This window comes from Phyllostomus discolor, chromosome 15 (genome assembly GCF_004126475.2).
Source record: "Phyllostomus discolor isolate MPI-MPIP mPhyDis1 chromosome 15, mPhyDis1.pri.v3, whole genome shotgun sequence".
In the NCBI taxonomy this organism is placed as follows: Eukaryota; Metazoa; Chordata; class Mammalia; order Chiroptera; family Phyllostomidae; genus Phyllostomus; species Phyllostomus discolor.
Genome location: NC_040917.2, coordinates 8,602,238 through 8,624,377, shown reverse-complemented (window position 1 = coordinate 8,624,377; position 22,140 = coordinate 8,602,238). Strand labels below are relative to the sequence as shown.

General features: G+C 40.8%; 1 protein-coding gene across 5 annotated transcripts in view; it reads right to left on the bottom strand.

Moving 5' to 3' along the window:
• The window catches only part of EGLN1 (egl-9 family hypoxia inducible factor 1), a 46,805-nt gene extending 25,729 nt beyond the window's left edge, over window positions 1-21,076 (bottom strand). For 2 of the 5 annotated variants that reach the window (XM_028531212.2, XM_036016131.1), the window contains exon 1: window positions 19,826-21,063. In XM_028531212.2, coding sequence (XP_028387013.1) covers window positions 19,826-20,704 — 879 coding nt within the window. In that variant the 5' untranslated portion in view covers window positions 20,705-21,063. Of the gene's footprint in view, window positions 1-19,825 lie in introns of all 5 variants that reach the window. The other 3 variants (XM_036016134.1, XM_036016133.1, XM_036016132.1) reach the window with 3 other exon arrangements.
• Between the last annotated feature and the right edge of the window lie 1,064 nt (window positions 21,077-22,140).

Genomic DNA, 22,140 nt, shown 5'->3' with positions numbered 1-22,140 from the left:
AACACACACAAAAGAGCAAGTTTCAGAGAGAAGATGAGTAAGGATTAGTTTCGTATCAGATATAAAACCTCTAAAATACCAGTAAGACACACAGAAAGTATATACCTTAACAGTGAGAGAAGGAAACCCAACCAGAGAAACAGAATTAAGAGTCAGCAGACCAGTGATGGAGCCTGCAGACACAAAACTGGATGAGATCAAGCGGATGAGACAGACTAGAAATGACAGCAGAGCAGCAGATCCCATTCACTCCGCAACTGGTGAGTCAAACCCTTTCCTAACCGCATTCTCTCATCCTTCCAGCGATCTTGCAGTAAGGGAATGACCCCCTTCTTACAGATCAGAGAGCTGAGCTTGGAATGGATTCAGGATACATTCTGAGGTCACACAGCTAATGTGTGGCAGGCGTAGAAGTGAAACCCAGGTCTAGTTGATATCAAAGCCAGTGGTCAAACCCCATTATCACAGAGAAAAGGACAAGGAGCGGGGTGAAAAACAAAGGTGACAATTCTGAGAGCTCACTGTGTACCAGGTACAAAGCTCATTTAGTCCTTTCCACAATCATGACGTAAGTACCATTGTTATTCCATGAAACTAATGTGAAAACAAGGCAGATAACTTGCTGGCATCACACAACTAGCCAATGGCAGAGCTAGGTCTTGAATGCAGGTATTCTAATTCTGAATACTAGCTTTAGGTCAAGTGCTATAGAGTGACTATGGAGAGAAAACAACAGGTCCTTTTACAAGATGGAGTAACAACTTTCAAAAGATTAGTTTCAGAATAGCACTTAAAGGTACATGTCATATTTTAGGGGCACTGAGGACCAAGTACATGACGACCAAGTAAATGCAGATGGTATCACCTACTACATCCTTACTGAAGAAATGTCCTTCGGACATCTGAGCTATCAGTCGTCACACTTTTCATGGGTGCGTAGGAGAGGCAACCAATTGATGTTTCCTTCATCAATTCACCTGGGTGTTTCTCTTCCTCTCTTCCTCCCTCCCTTCCCCTCTTTCTAAAAATAAGTTTCAAATCTTTTAAAAAATTAAGAAATTTCTGTAATGCATAGAGTAAGACCAAATAGGAGACCTGCAAATAAATACGACATCCCCTAAAACATGTACACATGAAAACATACACTTCACATGTCTTAGCCAGGAAGCCAAGCACTTTGTGCCCTGGCTCTGCAACTTCCTAGCTGTGTAATTTGGGACAATTCAAAAAAACCTCTCTATGCTTCAGTTTCCTCAACTGTAAAATGACGAAAATAGTAACTATGCCTCATACGGTTGTTGTGAGAATTAAAGAAGATAATCTGAGTAGATAGACTATTTGTTTTTTAAGAAGCAGTCGATAAATGTTGGCAATATAAGATTTTTATAATCTTCTCTAACCCAACAATTCTACTAGAAATTTTATTTAGAAATCTTGTAAAATGTACATATACCTTTAAGATTATCTAACAATTATGTGTCACAGCAAAAAATTAGAAATCACCCAAACTTCCACAAGTAGTTAAATATTTATGATATAATCTTTCACTTTGTATAGTGGTTCTGAGATTCACCCGCCTTGTTGCATAAAACAGCAGTTCATTACGTGTCACTGCTGAACAGTGTCCCTTTGTATAATGTATCACATTTATCTAGTCACCAAAATATGGGCACATGGGTTGTTTCCTGTTTTTGATGACAATGAATATTATATTTAAGTCTTTGTGTGGACATTCTTATTTCTTTGTAAATACTTCAGCTTCGAATACTCAGCTACTTATGGTCATGTGATGAGTCTGGATTTAACTTTAGGAGAAACAACCAGCTGCTTTCCAAAGTGGCTGCACCATTTTGCATTCCCACAAGTAATGAACGTACCAGTGTATGAGGATTCCAGTTGCCCATCCCTGTGTCAAAACTTGGTACTGTCAATACTTTAAATTTTAGTGTATGTATGCATACTGGTATCTCAGTGTGCTTGGAATTTTTATTTTCCTAGCAACCCATAATGTTAAGAATCTTTTCATGAATAGTTGGGTCATGCATGTGTCTTCCTTTGTGAAATATCTAATCTTTTGCCTACTTTTCTGTTGGGTTGTCCCTCTTCTCATTATTGAGTTATATTTCTATACATTCTAGATACAAGTTTGTTTTTTAATCAGATACATGTTTTATAAGTATTTTCTCCCAAAGAGTTGACTTTTAAAAAAATGGTGTTTTTCAAAAGCTGGAGGAATAATTCTTATATCAGAAAAAAATAGACTTTAAAACAAAGGCTACAGTGGGGCAAAGAAAGACATTACATAATGATAAAGGGATCAATCCAACATGAGAATATAACCCTTATAAACATTTATGCACTCAACACAGGAGCAACTAAATATGTAAAGCAAATACCAATGAACACAAAGGGAGAGGCTGACAGTAATACAGTCATAATAAAAGGACTTAAACCCAATGACATCAATGGACAGATCTTCCAGACAGAAAATCAATAAGGAAACAAACAGCAGCCTTAAATGATACATTAGACCAGATGCATTTAATTGGTATTTTTAGAGCATTTCATCCCAAAGCAACAGAATATACATTCTTTTCAAGTGCACATTAAATATTTTCCAGGATGGACTATATGTTAGGCCACAAAACAAATTGCAATAAATTTAAAAAACTCTGAAATTATATTAAGCATGTTCTCTGACCACAATGGTATAAAGCTAGACATCAGTTACAAGAAAAAAAAACTGCACAAACATTTGGTGGCTAAATAACATTACTAAATTATGAAGGGGTTAACAATGAGATCAAGGAAGAATTAAAAAGACACCCTGAGACAACTGAAAATTAAAACACAACAACCCTAAATCTATGGGACACAGTGAAAGCAATTCACAGCAATACAGGCCTACCTCATGAAACACAAAATCTCTCAAATAAATGACCTAACCTTATACCTAAAGGAACTAGAAAAAGAACAACAATGCCCAAAGTGAGCAGAAGGAAAAGAATAATAAAGATCAGAGAGTAAATACAAAGTAGAGTCTAAAAAAAAATTATAAAACATCAATGAAACCAAGAGCTGGTTCTGAGAAAAAAATAAAGATTAATAAGCCTTTCACTAGACTCATCAAGAAAAAAAAAAAAGAGAAAGATGACTTAAATAAATAAAATCAGAAATGGGACAGCTGACACCACAGAAATACAAAGGATTATAAGAAAATACTATGAATGGCGTATAGTATAATTATACGCCAACAAACATCTGGAAGAAATGGGTAACTTCTTAGAAATATACAATTTTCTAAGACTGAATCAGTAAGAAACAGAAAATCTGAACAGACCAATTATGAATAATGGAATTGAATCAGTCATCAGAAACTTCCAACAAATAAAAATCCTGGACCAGATGGCTTCACAGATGAATTTTACCAACACTGAAAGAAGGATTAACACCTATCCTTCTGAAACTATTCCAAAAATTTCAAGAGAAGGGAATCCCAAGCTCGCTTTTACAAGACTGGCATTATCCTGATTCCAAAGCAGACAAAGACATTACAAAAAAGAAAATTATTGGCCAACAACCCTGATGAACATAGATGCAAAAATCCTCTACAAAATATTAGCAAACTAAATTCAACAATACATTAAAAACAACCATACACCATGATCAAGTGAGATTTATTCCTGGGATGCAAGGTAGATCAGTATCTGCAAATTAATTAATGTGATACACCACTTAAACAAAATGAAGGATAAAAATCATATGATCGTATCGATAGATGCAGAAAAACATTTGACAAAATCCAGTACCTATTTATGAAAAAGCTCTTAGTGGGACTAAAGGGAACATACCTCAACATAATAAAGGCCATATATGACAACCCTGGAATTAACATCATACTCAGTGGGGAAAAGCTAAAAGCCTTTTCCTTAAGATCAGGAATTAGACAAAGTTGTCTACTTTCACTACTTTTATTCAACATAGTATTGGAAGTCCTAGTCACAGCAATCAGACAAAAAAAAAATAAAGATATAAAAGGCATCCAAATTGGGAACAAAGAAGTAAAACTATTATTTGCAGATGACATGATACTGTAAAGACAGAACTTACGGTTCTACCAAAAAACTACTAGAATTGATAAATGATCCAACAAAGTAGCAAGACACAAAATTAATTGGTTGCATTTCCTATATCAATAATGAACTATCAGAGAAATTAAGGAAAAAAACATTTACAACTGCATCACAAAATAATAAAATAAAATACCTAGTAATAAATTTAACCAAGGTAAAAGACTTGTATTCAGAAAGTAAGGCACTAAAGAAAAAAATTCAAGAATATAAAAATAAATGGAAGCACATACTGTGCTCACAGAAAGGAATAAGTAACATCATTAAAATGTACATACTGCCCAAAGCAATCTATACATTCAACGCAATTCCTATCCAAATACCAACAGCATTTTCACAGAACTAAAACTATAATCCAAAAATTTATATGGAAGCACAAAAGACCCTGAATAGTCACAGCAATCCTGAGATAGAAGAACAAAGTTGGATGTACAGACACATAGATCAATGGAACATATAATGAGCCCAGAAATAAACCCACACATATGTGATCAATTAATAAATGACAAAGGAGGCAAGAACATACAAAGAGGTAAAGACAGTGGATGGTGTTGGGAAAACCGGACAGATAAATGCAAAAACAAAACAAAACAAAAAAACCCTAAACCCTATATACTACATACAATAATAAACTAAAAATGGATTAAAGACTTAAATGTAAGATCGAAACCTTACTCCTAGAAGAAAACATAGACAGTAAACTCTGACGTTTGCCTTAGCAATATTTTTCCTGATATAGCTACTCTGGCAAGGGAAACAAAAAAAATTTAAAAACAGGACTATATGAAACTAAAAAGTATGCACAGCAAAAAAAAGAAAAACAAACAAAAAACAAAAAACAAAACCATCAACAAAGCAAAAGCCTACTCAATGGGAGAAGATATTCGCCAACTGTATATATGATAAGAAGTCAATATCCAAAATTTATAAAGACCTTACAAATCAACACCAAACCCCCCTCCAAAATATCAATTAAAACATGGGCAGAGGACCTGAATAGACACTTCTCCAAAGAGAACATACATACAGCCAACAGACATATGAAAAGATGCTTAACACTGCTAATCAGAGAAATGCAACATCACTCATCAGAGAAATGCAAATTAAAACTACAATGAGATATTACTTCACACCTATTAGAATAATCATCATCAATAATTCAGCAAACAACAAGTTTGGGTGAAGATGTGGAGAAAAGCTAACCCTTGTGCACTGTTGGTGGGAATGTAAGTTGATGCAGCCACTGTGGAAAACAGTATGGAGGCTCCTCCAAAAAATTTAAAACAGAACTACCTTATGACCCAGCAATTCCACTTCTGTGCATGTGTCTGAGGAAACTCAAAACACTAATTCGAAAAGATATATGCACCCTTATGCTCAGTGTAGCATTATTTACAACAGTCAGGACATGGAAGCAACCCAAGTGCCCATCAATAGACAAGTGAATAAAGAAAAGTGGTATATGTATATAATGAAATATTACTTGGCCATGAAAAATAAAATAAAACCTTACCATTTGTGACAACATAGATGGACCTAGAGGATATGCTAAGGGAAATAAGTCAGATAGAAAAAACAAAAACAGTAAGATTTCACTTATATTTGGAATCTAAAGAACAAAATAAATAAATCAGAAACAGACTCATTGATACAGAGAAAAAAAAAAATGATGGTTGCCAGATGGGTGAGGGGAGGGGGGCTGGGTGAAGAAGGTGAAGGGATTAAGGAATATAATCTGATAGTTAAAAAACAGTCACAGGGATGTAAAGTACATCATAGGGAACATAGTCAATAATACTGTAGTAACTATGAAGGGTGCCAGATGGATATTGGAATTACTGGGGGATCACTTCGTAAATTATATAATTGCCTAGTCACTATGCTGTACCCCTGAAACTAATATAAAGTAATAATGAATGTCAACTGTAATTTAAAGATAAAATTTAGTAAGTAAAATAATCAGTATTACATTTAAAATAATCATAATCACTATAGCAACTACAATAAGGCAGAGAACCTATTATTGCCAGGCACTGTATAAAACATCTTAAAAGCCCTATAAAAAATAAATGGGTATTTTTCAGTAAGCAAAAGGCTTTAATGTTTAAAATCAAATTTGTCAATTATTTTCTCTTATCGCTCTTTTTTTTTCCTTGTCCTACAAAATCTTTACCATCTCAACATCATAAAGGTTTTCTCTTCCCCTAGCTGGTGTGGCTCAGTAGATTAAGTGCCAGACTGTGAACCAAACGGTCGCAGGTTCGATTCCCAGTCAAGGCACATACCTGGGTTGTGGGCTAGGTCCCCAGTGTGGGGTGAGCAAGAGCCAACCACACATTGATGTTTCTCTCTTTCTCCTTCCCTTCCCCTCTCTCTGAAAATAAATGAAAATCTTTTAAAAAAAAGATTTTCTCTTGTTTTCTTTTAAATCTGTATGTACCTATTTCTTCTGTGACTCAGTTTATTTAGTAACGTGTTGTTAAATTTCCACATATATGGACTTGCAAGATTCCTACTGCTTATTTCTAATTTAATTCATTGTGGCCCAACAGCATACTCTGAATGATTTCAATTCTTTCCAGTTTATTGAGACTTCTTTTATGGCTCAGTATAGGGTCTATTCTGGTGAATTTTCCATGTGTGCTTGCAAAGAACGTGTCTAATTTTGTCATTTCAAGGAGTGTTCAACAGATGTCAATTAGGTCAAACTGGCAGATAGTGTTCAAAGTCTTTTATTGTTCCCTCGCTGATTTTCTGTCTCCTTGGTCCTAACAATTACTCAAACAAAGTATCTCTACCTATACTTTATTTGGATACTGCCCTTTTATATTCTGCCAGGTTTTGCTTCATGTATTTTGAAGCGCTGTATTATTTTTATATTCAGAAAATATATAAAGTCACAAACAAAGCAGCTCTTTCTTTCCATATTTAAGATTTTTACAGTTATGATATATACGCAATTCCCAAACTGAAAGGATAGTAAGTGCTAAATTTAACAAGTACTTAGGCTATATTAAATAATTCAAAGTATTAGATAACTCAGAGCAATTACTTTTCTATAATATCTAAATAGCATATATTTCAAAAAAAAAGGACATGGATACATGTAGTTTAACTTTACTTTCCTCTCAATTTCTTATTTTCAAATAGCTTTATTTTCTTTGTAAATGAATAAAATAACTTTATCCAGTGTCAACATAAAATGCTACTTCCTATATGTTTAACATAGTATTTCACATCTAAATGGTTTTGTTTCAACTATTAAAAACGTTAAGAACGATCAACTTTAGGAAAAAAGTGTGGAACCTACAAGCAATTTCTTAGATCAAGGGCAACACAAACTTCTTAAAATGCACCTCCCATTGACTAAATTAGTAAATCAATCAAATTCAACAGTGAAAGCACCAAAGTAATTCTACAAATTGATAACATCCACAAGATGATAGTTTAAGAGTAAAGAAGCCTTTAAACATGAAGGAAAACTATCTGCCCACCCCAATATTCCACATTATTTTAGGAAAGAATTTTAGGATTTTGTCTTTAAAGTCTCCTATTATAGACTATACGGTAAATAAAAGAAATACTAATAGCAACAAATTACAAAACATTTAACCTATGTTTACATAAATAAAGACTATAAAATAAGTATAAGCTCATTTGTATGAGATTCGATCCAACCTTTCGACTAGGTACTAGCTTATTTGTATACATGACTAGCTTTTAACACGGACATCCAGGAGCACCTGAGATCTTGCACCCTGGCATAAGCCATCAGTTTGCCTCAAATAAACTCGTAACAAATAAATAGTAAATAAAATTAATATCTAAAGGTTTCAAATTTTAAAATGTACCTTAAATAATTAAATTAATAATTATGAATAAAATATTTATTGCCATTGACTTCATTCTGCTAAGGGGGAGAGGGTATGGAGAGAGAAAGACCCTTTGATGAAGGTGTCCCTCAGTCTGCATTACTTCATTGCTCATGATGCAAAACAAGTACCTGAAATTCAGTTCAAGGTGCCCTTGTAGTCTGACCAGTTTCTTTTTTCACAGTGCCAAGGTTATGTGCCAGCTGCCCAAGCAACAACAGATTCTTTTTAATTAAAAATAAGGTTCAGACCTGATTGGTGTGGCTCAGTGGGTTGGGCACCATCCCACAAGCTGAAAGGTCACCAAGCTGAAAGGTCACCGGTTTGATTCCCAACCCAGTCAGGGCACAGACGGGCCAGGTCCCTGGTTGGGGGCTATGAGAGGCAACCAATCATTCTCTCCCTTTCTTTCTCCCTCCCTTCACTTCTCTCTAAAAATAAATAAAATCTTAAAAAAAAAAGTCATGGTACATACCAATTAACTTGTTTCATGTTATAGACAGACTGTACAAGGCAAACATCTTTCAGAAGTCTGTACATATACACAGTACCACCAGTTTTAAGTTGTAACGTATACCCTTTCAACCGATTCTCTCTAACAAGTTGGCTGCTGTGGGGGTAGGCAGGCAGAGGGAAGCAAACCATAGTTCCACAGACATAGGGCAAGAAGAACAACTAACACACAAGCCTTGTTCTACCGTAACCAGACATGAAATGCTTACAAACATTTTCGTTTTGTTTTGTTCTTCACATAACAGGGGTTCTTAATGTAGAGACTATGGATGGGCTTAATTACAAGCAAAGTTCTGCATGTAACCTCATTTCTAGGGTGAGAAGGTATACAGCTTCCATTAGATCCCTAATGCGCCTGGAAGCAAAACAGAGTTAAGAACCACTAACAGAATTACCTTGAAAAAAACCTTGTAAGCTTTTGGGAAGGGATGCTATTTATTATCATACATAATTTTTAGCTGAAATTTTCTTTATTCAAGGAATTTGATTCCAAAATACACTGGGTTGTAACCACCCAAAAACACAACCATAAATAATCTGCGGTAAATATTAAATCTCAGGCTATTTTCTTTACCAATTAAAAAAACTGCACACAGAAGATGAAAACACGTTTCAAATAGAAAAATTAAGCAAAATTGGGATGTGAAATCTTTTTAAGCATAAAAATGCTTGTACGCATTTCAAGACCAATTTCAAATGACCTTACACGGTCCAGTTTCTGCCACCAGCACTACCAGTGCCCTCTTCAAACAGTTAAATCAACTGTCCCCACGAAGCTGATTAAATGCTTGAATGGAGTTAAAGCCAAAGGTTTCCTGGTCATAAATAGTTCTCATATTGTACTCTTTTATTAAACATAACTCTTAAACCTCCTTTAATGTATTTGAAAATCTGAATAACTTATGGTTCTAAAGCCAATTCAAGACTACGATAATTTTAGAAGCTTATAATTTTGCTCTTGAAAATTTCTACTCTGCACATCAATCATGGGGCATTGATGTTGAGCTTTGGGTCAGCTTGCTAGCCACAAGCTTCTCCCAGGGCATCCAGAAGAGTACTCAAGAGGTCGCTTTCGACATCATGTCCGTTGTGTTTGTTTTGAAATGACATGTGATCCTTGGCAAGTCTGATGCCATTGGTGGGGGTGAGGGAAGTAAGATATTCAGGCTCTGTCCCCTCAAGATTCATGGATGGGCAGGATTCCACCACAATCTGTAAACTGACCAACTGACTCTGGGCCTAGGCAGTGGCATTAAAACTTCATTTCACCTTCACAGCAGACCTTTGTCCCAGTATCTAGAGTTAAAAATAGTTTAGGCCATGTTGGTCTGGGTTATTTTTATCTGGAAAATAGGGACTAGAAACAGCATTGTAAGCAGAGAACGAAGAGCTGACCACAATAGGACAAAACCCCACAGACTTTCACAAAGTCTCACCGTAGTTTTAGAAACTAGACTGAAAGAAGGGGATGCAGAGGTGAGGTACCGGGCAGGTCCACAGAGGCAGTCACGAAGTGTCAACAAGACCAACAACAAGAGGTGTCTTGCACGAGACAACAGTATAAAACAGCTCCCCTGCCCTTACAACGTTCTAGAGAGGACCCTTCAGGAATAAAAGGCATACAAAGTTTGCAAGAAAAGAGGGCTCAATGAAGGCCAAGTTGAGGGAGTATTTGGAAATGGGACTCAAGCTAGATCCTAAAGAATGTATGAGGCCTGCAAGGCTGGGGCAAGGGTGTGGGAGTCATAAACCAAAGAATTCACAGATGTGCTGGCAGGAGTGAGGAGAACTACCAGGAGGAAAACAGCCTGGCTGAAATGGTGGTTGTACTCCAAAGAAGAATAACGAACTACACTGGGCCTGAGCAACTGTCAGCATCAAATGGGTAAGAATCCAACTGTAGCCTCTAAACAAATCTTGGGAGACTTTTGAGCAAGATTTTTATAAGCACTGGTAAATTCAAATAAAATGAATGTGGGTTGTATCTGGAGAATGAATTAAGGGAAAAGATATAATACTGTGTAACAATCCAGGTATAAAGTGATTAAAATCCCAATTAGGGTGGTGCAGTGCAAATTCAAATATAACACTGAGTGTGGGCACAAGAAATTGCATATACTGAGGTGAACAGGACAAGGGTCCCACCCTAGAGTAGCTCACAATTAGCAGAGGAAATCACCTTTATAAAGGGGTCCCACCAGCGATAAGACATGCCACAGCCACAGACAGAATGGAGTTGTGATTCTGCTTAGAGGGACTGGGACAAGAAGCAAGTTAGAGAAACCTCCCTACCACCTTTCCACACAGAAAGAGCCAAGGAAATACGCACAGGCAGAAAATGGAACCTACAAGGAGGAAATGATGCAATGTTCTTTGAAAAAAGCTGTTCATCATACCAAGATTTTGGGAGGAACAAATATTGTCAAGCGGCAGAATGATAGGATCTGTTTTGGAAAGATACACCAAAAGTGATGGACAGAATGAACTGGAAAGGTATAACAGCAAAACAAAATTAGGCTTGTATAATAATCTAGGACAGAGATGAAAGTGGGTTCAAACAGGAAAGTATAAATGGGAATGAGGAGTAAGAGACAGAAGAGTAGTCATTTTTAAATGAGTTAAGTTTATACACTGACGAAGGGATGCTAAAGCACGTTCTCTGCAGACCTGGAGACTTGCAATGGACTTACTCCACTGACACGGGCTCGCCCTTCAGAAGTCTCAGTCTAATTACTCCCACTTCAAGAAAAGTTTTTCTGGCTTGCAGACCAATTCAGGTCTCCTCTAAGCAGCTCCCCTAGGATCCTGGACCTCTCACAAACACGGGACCAGCTTTAACACACCCCAGCAACTGAAGTCATGGTTGTTCTCCCCCTCCATCCCCTCCCCTTACTGTCAGTATGGCTACAGCTAATAATACTGTAAAAGAGCACTGATGGTCTGCTGAGCATTTCTCGGGTACTATCTCATCTATCTTCCAACAAACCATATTGAATTAGGTACTTTTATTAACTCCGATTATATCAATGTGAAAGCTCCATTAGAAAACTTGCCTAAAATCAGGGGGCCAACTACCTTAAGAATTGGTGTTTCCATGAGCACATGAGCTCACCCACGGAGAATAAAGTACAGACCAGAGGAAAAGAAAAAACAAACTGCAGACCATTAAGAACAATCATATTTCAAGGGAAGACACAGCAAAGGAAGAAGCAGCCTAAGAAATGGTATTCACACCCTTGAGTGTGCAATCAATCTGGCAACTTGCTGCTAACCCAAAGAATACCACAAAGGTGATGGGATGTCACTTCGGTGGTTAGATTACCAAAGACTGGGGCGTCAGCCCTGCCAGCAGACTCTTTACTTGGCTTGCGTACTTTGAAGCATGAAGCGACTGTGCTGTGGAGGCCCATGTGGCGGGGAACTCAGGTCCTCAGCCCAGCAACCCACAGGACTGAAGAGAGGGTACAGCTGTGCTGTGCCCAGGTTCCTGACCCACAGAAACTGAGAACATAGATGTATGTTGTTTTAAGTCACTAAATTTTGGGGTAGTGGGTTTTATGTAGCAATAGGTAACTAATATAATCTGAGAAAAGTCCAGAAATACAGATATTGCAAGTTCTCCCTGCATGTATCTTCTGACAGTGACGAGCAGAAAGCTAAGAACTAAGCTTCAAGAAAAAAAAGCAAACTACAGTTACAAGTTGAGAAAAGAAGAAAAATCCTGAAAAATATAAAGAGAAAAATAACAGAAAGGCTCACACCGGCTTGTAAACGAATGAGCAGAGGCTTTAGAGGTGGTATGGCTCCAAAGACAATCGAAGCAGCATAGAGACCTGGTCTTATGAGGGAAATCACTACGTTTCCTAATTAAAAAGTAAACTGCAAGACATCTATTTCAGAGTAGGGCTAACAGAAGTCAGCAGAAGATGTAATAGTAGGTAAAAACGAATGCCCAGAAATAGAAAAGAGAATAATTATATGACCAAAGTGTAGACTCAGAACTTGTTCCCATTAAAACCTTTCTTTATTAATGGAAAGTTTTGAATCTATAACAAGGTAGAGAGAATGGTGTAACAATCTACTCATCACCCAGCTTCAACTATTCAGTTCATGGTGAATTTTGTTTCATTCAGGTTATTCTGAAGCTCTGTTTACCATTTGTAGATGAGTTGAGTACCAATGTTAATGAGAAAAAATTGAGATGCATAGTCGGTCTTTTAATTCTTCGAACTCCTGATTGGACTATTTCATTTACCTGACTAGATGTGGTAATTCCAAACTAGGTTTTATTATACAAAAAAACCAGTCTTAAATCAAAGTTGTTTGAATTAAGATTATAGGCTCTTGGATTCCATAAGCTCATGACTGACCTTTCAGTTATATGTTTTTGTTTTTGGCTCTTATACTTGCCAACTTCCAGGTTTTAATTTTTCAAAACCATTCCACACATGATAACTTACCCACAATTTTGTGACACCCCCTTGCCCTGGAGTCCAAAGCAGGGCTTGCTTAAAAGTCCAGGATACTATATTTCTAATTTTAACACTATCAGTTGCCATTTGATAGCTGGTACTTTCATTTTTAATTCCAGTGTCAGGCTCCACATCAAGAGGATGAGGGCTTGTATTTCTCTGGTATCTTTTCAGATCATCAAATATCATAAACTTCCCCCTTCCTTGCTTACTACTTTAGGAAGTTATCATACTGTCCTTTGTATCTATATGCCAACGGAATTATTCTGAACATTTTGTGGTCAATTTTCTATAGCAGTTTTATTTTCAACAGCATGTTTAAATGAAATGTGTTACTTTTGAATTTATTTTGACTTTTAATCTAAATCCATGCTTGCTTCTCTGAACCCTTCAGTTTTCCTGTTTCCCTGAATCCCGGAATCTGTGTAATTCTTTTAAACGTGGATTTGTAGCCACAAGCCATCTAAAGTGAGTTCATGCAAAAAGCACAGACAGTCTTGTGGTCAGCAACAGAAGTGCCGCGAAACCTCCTGTAGCGGTAATCTCGGCACAGCCCCAGTGGCAGAGCTGAGGAGCACAGTGTGCGAAGAAGCCCCAAGGCCTTTGGAGAAGAAAGGACAGGGCTGTAAGGGCAAGAGCAGGGGCAGGAAGCACAGCCAATGGGAAGGAATGTGGAAGAGGAGAGCAGCGAACTTTTTTGTTCAGGCTTTGGCTGCAAAGTGAGTGTCCACAAGCTGCTATAAATGGAAACTGAAAAAGTGGGGCAAGAGAAGACAAGCAGAAGAGTCAGGCAAAATAAAATAATAACTATTTCCTTCCAACTGCTAGAGCCAAAATCCTTGGCGTCGTTCTTGACTTCTTCCTTTCTCTCATACCTCACATATCCACCAGCAAAGCTCACTGACTCTACTTTCAAATCATATCCAGAAGCCAGCTAATTCTCACCACATCTGCAGCTACTACTCCGAGTCCCTGTCCTTGTCTATTTTTTATCTTAACAATGACTACCTACCATGTCGTGTTACTTAAACATATGTTTACTGACTGTCTCTCTCGATACCTCATCCACCTCAAGCAGAATTTAAGCTCCATGAGAACGTGGGCTTTTCCGTTCCTGTTGTTCAGGTATTCCTAGCTCCTAAAACAGAGCCCGTACATAGAAAATATGCACTTCATATTGCTGAATGAACAAATGAACGAAATACTATCAAAACGGGACTCAGGAGAAAACAGTCAGGAGGGGCCAAAAGTGCGTGCATTTTCCTTTGGTAAAGAGTGGGATTTGGGACAATGATAAAATAAGAATTCCAAACACTTGAAAATTTTATGGTGATTTTAATAAGCAAACAGAAGCTACAGATGCTATCCAAGTCCTTAAAAAATAAAACTTTGATTTGGTTCTGGAAAAGTATGATAATGAGGTACAACACATTCTGATAAAGGTGGCAGAACAGTTCAGACCTTGGAATAGAAAGTACAGGCATGAAATAATCTATTGTAAGGGAAGACTCTCGTTAACCATCTATTAGTTTTTTTGTTTCTTTCCTTTTGTTTTTTAGAAGAGAAAGGTTTTAGCTGGAATAACAGTCAAAGACAAGCTATGAATATGGCTCAGTAAATGCTCTGAATGCCATCCTATAGTTACAATGTTTCAAGTGCAAAAACAGGGGCACAGTGGGAGAGGCAGAATGCAAGCAGAGTAGTAAAATGCCTCCATGAAAACGGTTTATGAATCTGCTCAAATAAAAGGGAGCCTGAAACATTTGGTGGCATGTGAAAGGAGTAAAGCAAAAATTAAATAAAAACTAAGGTGACAGCACCCATCCAGAGGCACACCAGAAAGGAACAGGCACCAGAAAACAGGAGATGAACAAGGACAGATTCCAAGGCTAACGGAGGAAAACAAGGGAAAGGAAAACAGAACAAATGTGCAAAGCAGAAACACTGCAGAAAGACGGCTCCTGCTCAGGAAACCGGGGAGACTGGCCCTGTTTCAGGGAAAACGGCCTCCATGTTGGAGGAAAGAAACTGAACAAAGAATATCTAGGGGAAGTAAGAGGAAATTATCTAAAGGAGTAAAATTTAAACTAGAATGTCAGATAAACCAAAGTATAGAATGATGAAAGTACATGGGAGAAGGAAAAGGAAGTCATAAATGTTCAAACAATCCTCAAAAATAGCGTAAGATATACCAAAACTAGTGAAATGGAAATAAGTAATTTTTACGAGATGCAGCATAAAGTTACAGATATGAGAATGATGATTAAATGTCAGTCTGTCAGTTTTGTCATTAACCAGCACTATGACCTTGAACAAGTCACTTAATCTCCTTGGGACTTATTTACTGTTTCAAAAAAAAGTGTGTGTGTACAAGAGAAGAAAGTAAAAAATGGGTGATCATTCTTTTCTCCTTTAGCTTATAAGAGGGAGAAAGACAGGAAAGGCATAGAACTCTTAAAGAATAAGGAAAAGAGAAAAAATGTTAAGTGGGAAGAGTAACAGTTAACAACAGTTTTGCATAGTGCTTTAAACTTAAAAAAGTGCTCTTACACATATGTGTTCACAGCAAGCTGAGAGGCAGAAGACAGATATCATTTAACACCATTTTACAAATGGAATAACTGAGGCTCAGGAAGGCTAAGCAACTGGCTCAAGGACACAGAAACAGTGGCAGATCTAGGATCCAACCCAGATCTAAGAGCAGCACAAAATCAACTATCCTACATTTAGATGACCTCCTGTGACTAAGGTTTCAAAGGCATTTTTGTGGCTTATTAGGTAACAGATGAGGGAATAGTTATAAACGTGCAAAAAAAAAAAAACCCACCACACACACCCCCCCTTTTATTTTAAATTCCTTTAAAATTAAAGGATTTACCTTATATGTGAACTAATTCACTATACAAAATGTTTTCCTTTAAAAGCTGAACTCGGTTTGGTCGCAACCTATTAGGACTCTTTTCAACCCACATGGAGCTCTTAAATTCTAAAGCACTCTGTAAAAACCACTGAAGCACCAATATCCTCAGCCTGTCTGCACACAGACTTTGCCCTTGACTTCTGGCAGTTATTAAAACACTAAGCGAGCTGCTTCAATCTGCACACCCCGGATGCCGGGAGTGCAGAGAAGGCGGCAGAAGTAGACTCAGAGGGAAGTTATGCTTAGTTTTCTTCATAACATCTAAGAGGACTGTCACCACCACCTCCACAGCAGTGATGATAAAGTAACAGAATGCTGCTCATCCTATTCTTTGCTCCAAAACCCTTACTCAGCCAGAGATGACTACTACAGTACTAAGTGAAAAATGTTAGAAATATAATCGGGGGTATATTGGTCTCAACCTAATTTATCACTCCTTTTCTTTATGTACATCTTAACTGAGCAGAGTAAGTTTTGAATAAAATTCTAAAAATACGTGTATGACTTTAGTATTTTTACTTTAACAGGCAATTCTTCCCCCTTCACAGTGGCTAAGAATCTCCAACTGAGTAACAGTTTGATATTTTCCCATGGTCCTTAGTCCTCTGCCTTCCTATTCTTCCTCTACCTGCAAGTAAAGGCACCTATGATTTCTTACCGAACACTACTCTTCACAAATTAGCAGACCAGGGTTCCTCCCTTCTGGACATCACTGTAAGTTTTCTTGATAGAAGAAAGGGTGTGTGAAAGAACCAAGGAGTAAAGGGCAGTTTAAGAGCAAAAGGGGGCGATCCCCCCAAAAAAGAGCCACAGAAAGTGGAAACAAGCTCAGTTATATGGGTGGCTACAACCGTGTTCCCATTTTTCTCCTATTACTACTTCATTCTTCCCTTGTAGTTCCTCTTTTGAAATAGTCGGACTCTCTGTGGCCAGATAAGCATGCCTGAAGTAGAAACTTGGGGGAAATCAAAGCCTGCACCGAATGAGCCACAGGCGATTATGTATCATCTGATTATCAAGCGCTGACACACACCAAGACCAAACAGAATAACCTGACCGAAAAAGAACATCAGAATCTCGGTCAGAAACCCGAATTTAAGTCCTGGTATGCTACATGATTTCCTTGTAACAAGTGAACTCACTTTCCTGAGCCTCACTTTTCTAATCTATAAACAGGGATACCACAGCAACACTCTACCTACTTTACAGAGCTGCTGTGGAAATCTAAGTGGGAAAAATACTACACATTAAGGCCAATAGCTTTTTAAATAACTGTTGTAAAGGATAAAATTCTTAAATGAAGACCGTCTCTGCAAGTGTACAGAGTACCCATACTCTGCCTTTCTCAAGGGTTACTATGTTGAAATGAGCATAATTCAAGTGGACAACTATGAAGTGGTTTTTCAGCCACTATCTGAAATAAACACTGCATAGTCCGTCATCAAAAGTCTACGTAGCCCAACAGTAACAATTACCCACCGAATTTTAGTTTCAGTAGTATGTATGCTAAGTAATCTACATGTTCTCACCTGAGAATCCACCTAACGTATGTGTAGTATAGTAATAAAAAAGAAAAAAGGCACAGGGCTTGATATGTGAAGGAACTACGTATGAATGCCCCACATTATCCTAAGTGTAGGCCTTGGACAAGTCTGGGCTGAAATACCCTCACACGTAAATTAGGAATGATGCTACCTACTTCACAGGATTATCACGATCACGTCTGCATCGAAACTAATCTGGTGCCAGCGCACTGTGATTGCTCCATATTCAGGGGTGAGCAAAAGTAGGTTTACAGTTGTGAGTTCATGAAACACAGAGTTTACTCTTGTGTTCTTCATTGATTATTGTATGATTTGTATTACAACTGTAAACCTGCTTTTGCCCACCCCTGCATGTGGGCTGGTAATTTGATAGCCTTCCCATCTCCCCAAAGCAAGCATCTCTGGGTTTTTTAGGAATAGTTACATTACATCATTGAACGTGTATGATTAACAAAACGTCTCTCAGCTAAGTACAATGAAAAGGATCCCCTAAGATCATTTACAGATCCTAAGATTACATCCTTCAAATTACTGTTAAGTATAAGATTGAATTAAAGAGTTTAAAATCCACCCTTCTTTCATCTAGTCCCTTATCGCATAACCGTCTGTGCAGTCAAGTAATTGAAAACCTAAACTACTGTTCCCTTCAGCCACTGAGGCATCTTAGGAAGGAGACGGCTGTTTTCTAACAGCCGTCTCAAGAGAAGCAATGGCTGTGAAAGACAGGCTGGCTGCTGTCCCCTTCCCTGAAAAAGACAGGTGTAAACAGGGAAGTAGGAGAGAAAAGGACTGAGCTTACCGTGGAAAGCTAAGTTAATGACGGAAAGCAGATCAAGGAGGATTTAGGACATCATCTTCTTCAAGATTTCACCTTCAGCTTCTGCCCCAACAACACACTTTGGTCCGTCTTCACAGAATAGTAATGTTAATATTCCCTCCAGCCAGTTCCTTTCCTACTCTAAGGTTCATGATTACACTCACACTGCAGACAAAGTGATTTTAAAACATATAAATGAAGTCCTCATTAAAGACCAAGACTGAGATGGAATCAAGCCCCCTTTTTTCTTCCAGCTTAGCATTAAGCCACTGTTCATTTTCTTGAGACTGCACGATGTTAAGACATGTGCCTTCATCCAGCAATAAAGCAACCGTATGTAAGTCAGACTATGCACTGTATTTTGCCCCCACAAAATTTTCATGTTTAGAACTTTCTTACTGCCAATGCACAGCCTCTCGAACCACCTGAGAGTCATCCATAACAATTACCAAAATAGATGGTCTGACATGCACACAAAGAACAGCTGGAAAGAGCTAGTGGGTACCTACAAACACCTAAGGGTGTGATAATCTCCTAAAATAAGCTCTCAAAACTCACAATATCAAATAGAGAGTGATGAAGGAAGAGGGTGGAGCGGGCTGGCCTGGAGTGAACCTGGATACAAAGAGAGTATTAAGATCTGGGAAAGAAAACGCAAAAGAACTGCAAGAGAGTATTAAGGAGGAACGAGCCTACTGTTCATCATACCGAGGAGGCAGGAGGCATCGGTAGGTAGAGACTGAAGAATCTGTTGGAGATAAACTATAAAGAGAAAACAAGTTTCACCAAAGGAGCCTTCACTCCTGCTCCAATTCCCTGCGCCCCCCCCCCCAAGGAAGCTCCAAAAAAGCTCTTTTTCAACAGAGGGATTAACAAAGCAAATAAAGGAAACCTATGCTAAAAATGTAACCTACCTACGCTGAGAGGTCTGGAAACGGAAACCCTTCTTTCCCGGTTGTGTAGTGGGTTTCAAAACAGCAGAGACCGAGCGAGGGGGAGGGGAGCAGCCAAGCTGTTCCAGAAATGAGGCCTCTTTGGGCTACATGCTAACTTTAAATTCACCTTTTTGTGGTCAGCGGGGCCATTCTTAGCTGAACTGAGCATTCCACTCTGCAGGTCAGAATCTGACGAGCGGTGCAAAGACCAGAGAGCGGAGTGGCGAATGCAAGCACAAGGCAGACGCAGAACCAGCTCTTGCTGGGGCAGTACTTTAATGTCCCCCACTGGGCGGGCTGAAACTCCAACCACACTTGAAGTAATAGCGCAATGACTGAGTGAGAGAGAGTAAGGGGGGGGGGGGAGAAAGAGAGAAAGTAAATTAAAGGAAGGGCCCTAAGTTCAGCCAGAAAACTATGCAAGTAGACAGAGAAGTTTGCAGACAGACAGTAGGTTGGAAACAGTGGACACAGAGAACGGGGCTAAGTGGATAAACACCTCCTGACGGATTCCATCCGTTCTCCTAACAGGGTGCTGCACAAAAAGATCGCTTTTCTACAGACACTTCGCTCCCTGCCCTAGGCGGCTCCTGTCGCGGGCAGGGGCTGAGCACGCACTTACTTTCGTCCGGCCATTGATTTTGTAGTTGCCCAGCTTCCCGTTACAGTGGCGGATCAGGTCGTCCATGCTGCTCATGAGCAGCCCAATGGTTTCGCAGCCGGGCTCCTTGCCCTCGATCCAGGTGATCTGATCGCCTCGGATGTCCTTGGACGAGTCGCTCTTCTGGCTGACCAGCTGGCCGTCCGTGAACTTGCCGGTGTCGTGCAGGGCGCGCACCTCCTCACCGATCTGCTGCCCGGTCTCCTTGCCCAGGAAGTCGTCCACCACGCAGATGCCGTGCTTGTTCATGCACGGCACGATGTACTCCAGCGCCAGCTTCAGCGCCGGCAGCGGCTTCGTCTGCCCGTTGGGCCGCAGGCCACCGCTGTGGCTCAGCCCCTCTCCCGGCGCGATGCTCGGAGGGTACAGGTTCGCCTTCTCCTGGAACAGCGACGAGCGGCCCAGCGCTTCCTCCTTCGCGGGCTCTGCCTCGGCCGCCGCCGCCGGGCCCCGGCCACCCGGCGCCGCGCGAGGCGGGGACGCGGCCGCCGCGGGCTTGGCCTTTGGCTTGGCTGCGTCCCCGGCGGCGGCGCTGTCCCGGCGCGGCGTCGCCTTCCGGGCCTCCTTGGCCCCGACGGCCCTGGGCGGCTGCACCGTGGAGGCCGGCGAGGGGCCGGCGTGCGGGTGCGGTCCCGCCCCGTGGCCGGGGGCGCCCTCGCCGCTCTGGCACACGAGCTTGTGCTTCTTCCAGTCCTGGCGCTGGTGCTCCTTGCTGCAGTAGAAGGAGCTGCGGCAGCGGCCGCAGCGCAGCAGGTTCTCCATCTTCCCGCACAGCTCGCAGTACTGCCGGTCTCGCTCGCTCTGGCTCATCCCGCCGGGCCCGCCGCTGTCATTGGCCATGGCGGCGGCGGCGGCCGAGCAGGAGGGGTGGCGGCCGGACGGCCTCGCCCGGGACCGGGGAGCGGGCGGAGTGGCAGGGCCCGTCACTGCGCCATGCACTCGCCGCCCCTCGCCTGAAGGAGGCCGGCTCCCCACTGTGGGCCCGGACGCTTCCTCGTCTTCGGGTCCGGCACCGCAGCGCCGGCTGCCGCCTCAGCGCCTCATCGCCCCCGGGAGCCGAGGGAGCGCGGCCTGCGCGACAGACGGCAACCTCCGCTCGGGCGCGCGAGCCCGAGCGCGCGAGCCCTGCCTCCTTGGCCGCCTCCGCGTCCCGGGCACCCAGGCGGCCTGTGGTGGAGCGCAGGGCGTGCGGGCGCCACTCGCTCGGCGCGCTCGGCACGTACACCACGGCCCCGCCGCGACCCGGGCGGGGGGCGCGCGAGGGCGGGGGCGGGGCGGGCCGGGGGGCGGGGCCGCGCACACGCGCTCGGCCGGTGGCGCCTGGGGCCTGCGCGCGTACGCCGAGGGGCGGGTCTGCGAGCCGTGGGAGGGCGGGGCCGCTCCTCACGGCGCGGCGCCCCGGGTGGCCGGACGCTCTCTCCACCTGCCGGGCGAGCGCAGACGCGAAGTTGCGGCGGTAAGATGGCTGCTGCTTGTGTAGCCGAACGCTGTGTTGGAGGCGCGCTCTGCACTCGGTTGCAAAGTGGCTCATGCAGCCCTCGTTCTGCCCGGGAGGAAACGGAAATTCAGAGAAGTCAATCACTTGGCCAGTCTCACGCAGGACTGGGGCTGACTCCAGGCGTTAGAACTATCAGATTCCGAAGTTGCTTTTTCCATTACACCCATACAGCCTCTGTTTCAGCAAGGTCTAAAATGGTGAAAACCAAAAATTAGTATTGCTGCGGTGTTAATTCAAGCTTTTGTGCCCCGTTTGGTAATTTAAAGGTATTGAAATTTAATATATTTTTACCATTTTAAACCCCTGTGAAATCTTGCCGAATTTGAAACCTCGCGAAGAAATATTTGGCTGCTGAGTAAAAGTAATCCATGCTCATCGCAGTATCCGCATTCAGGCACTTAAATTCGGTGTGATGGAACCACTGCTGAGATTTGGATTTGGTAAACGAGCATCACTACATTAATTACTTACTAGCTTTTTTTTTAAATCATTTAATGGAATCTGTGCTATTCTGATTAAAGCAATTCTTTTGTTTTACAGAATAAGCCAAGGTTGTTTCTTTCCACATGTCATTTATTTTAAGAATAAAAAGAGCTGTGATTTTGGATTTTTGCAAGCTGTATTAAACACCAGCTAATGTGGACAGTGCTGTGCTAGGCTCGTGTATCACCTGAATAGACTGCAAATAACTTCAGCAGCCCTGAATGCTATAATGAGGTTAAGAGCCTTGCACACTTACAAGAGCTGAAATGTGTAGGGCAAAGGCCAAAGAATATGA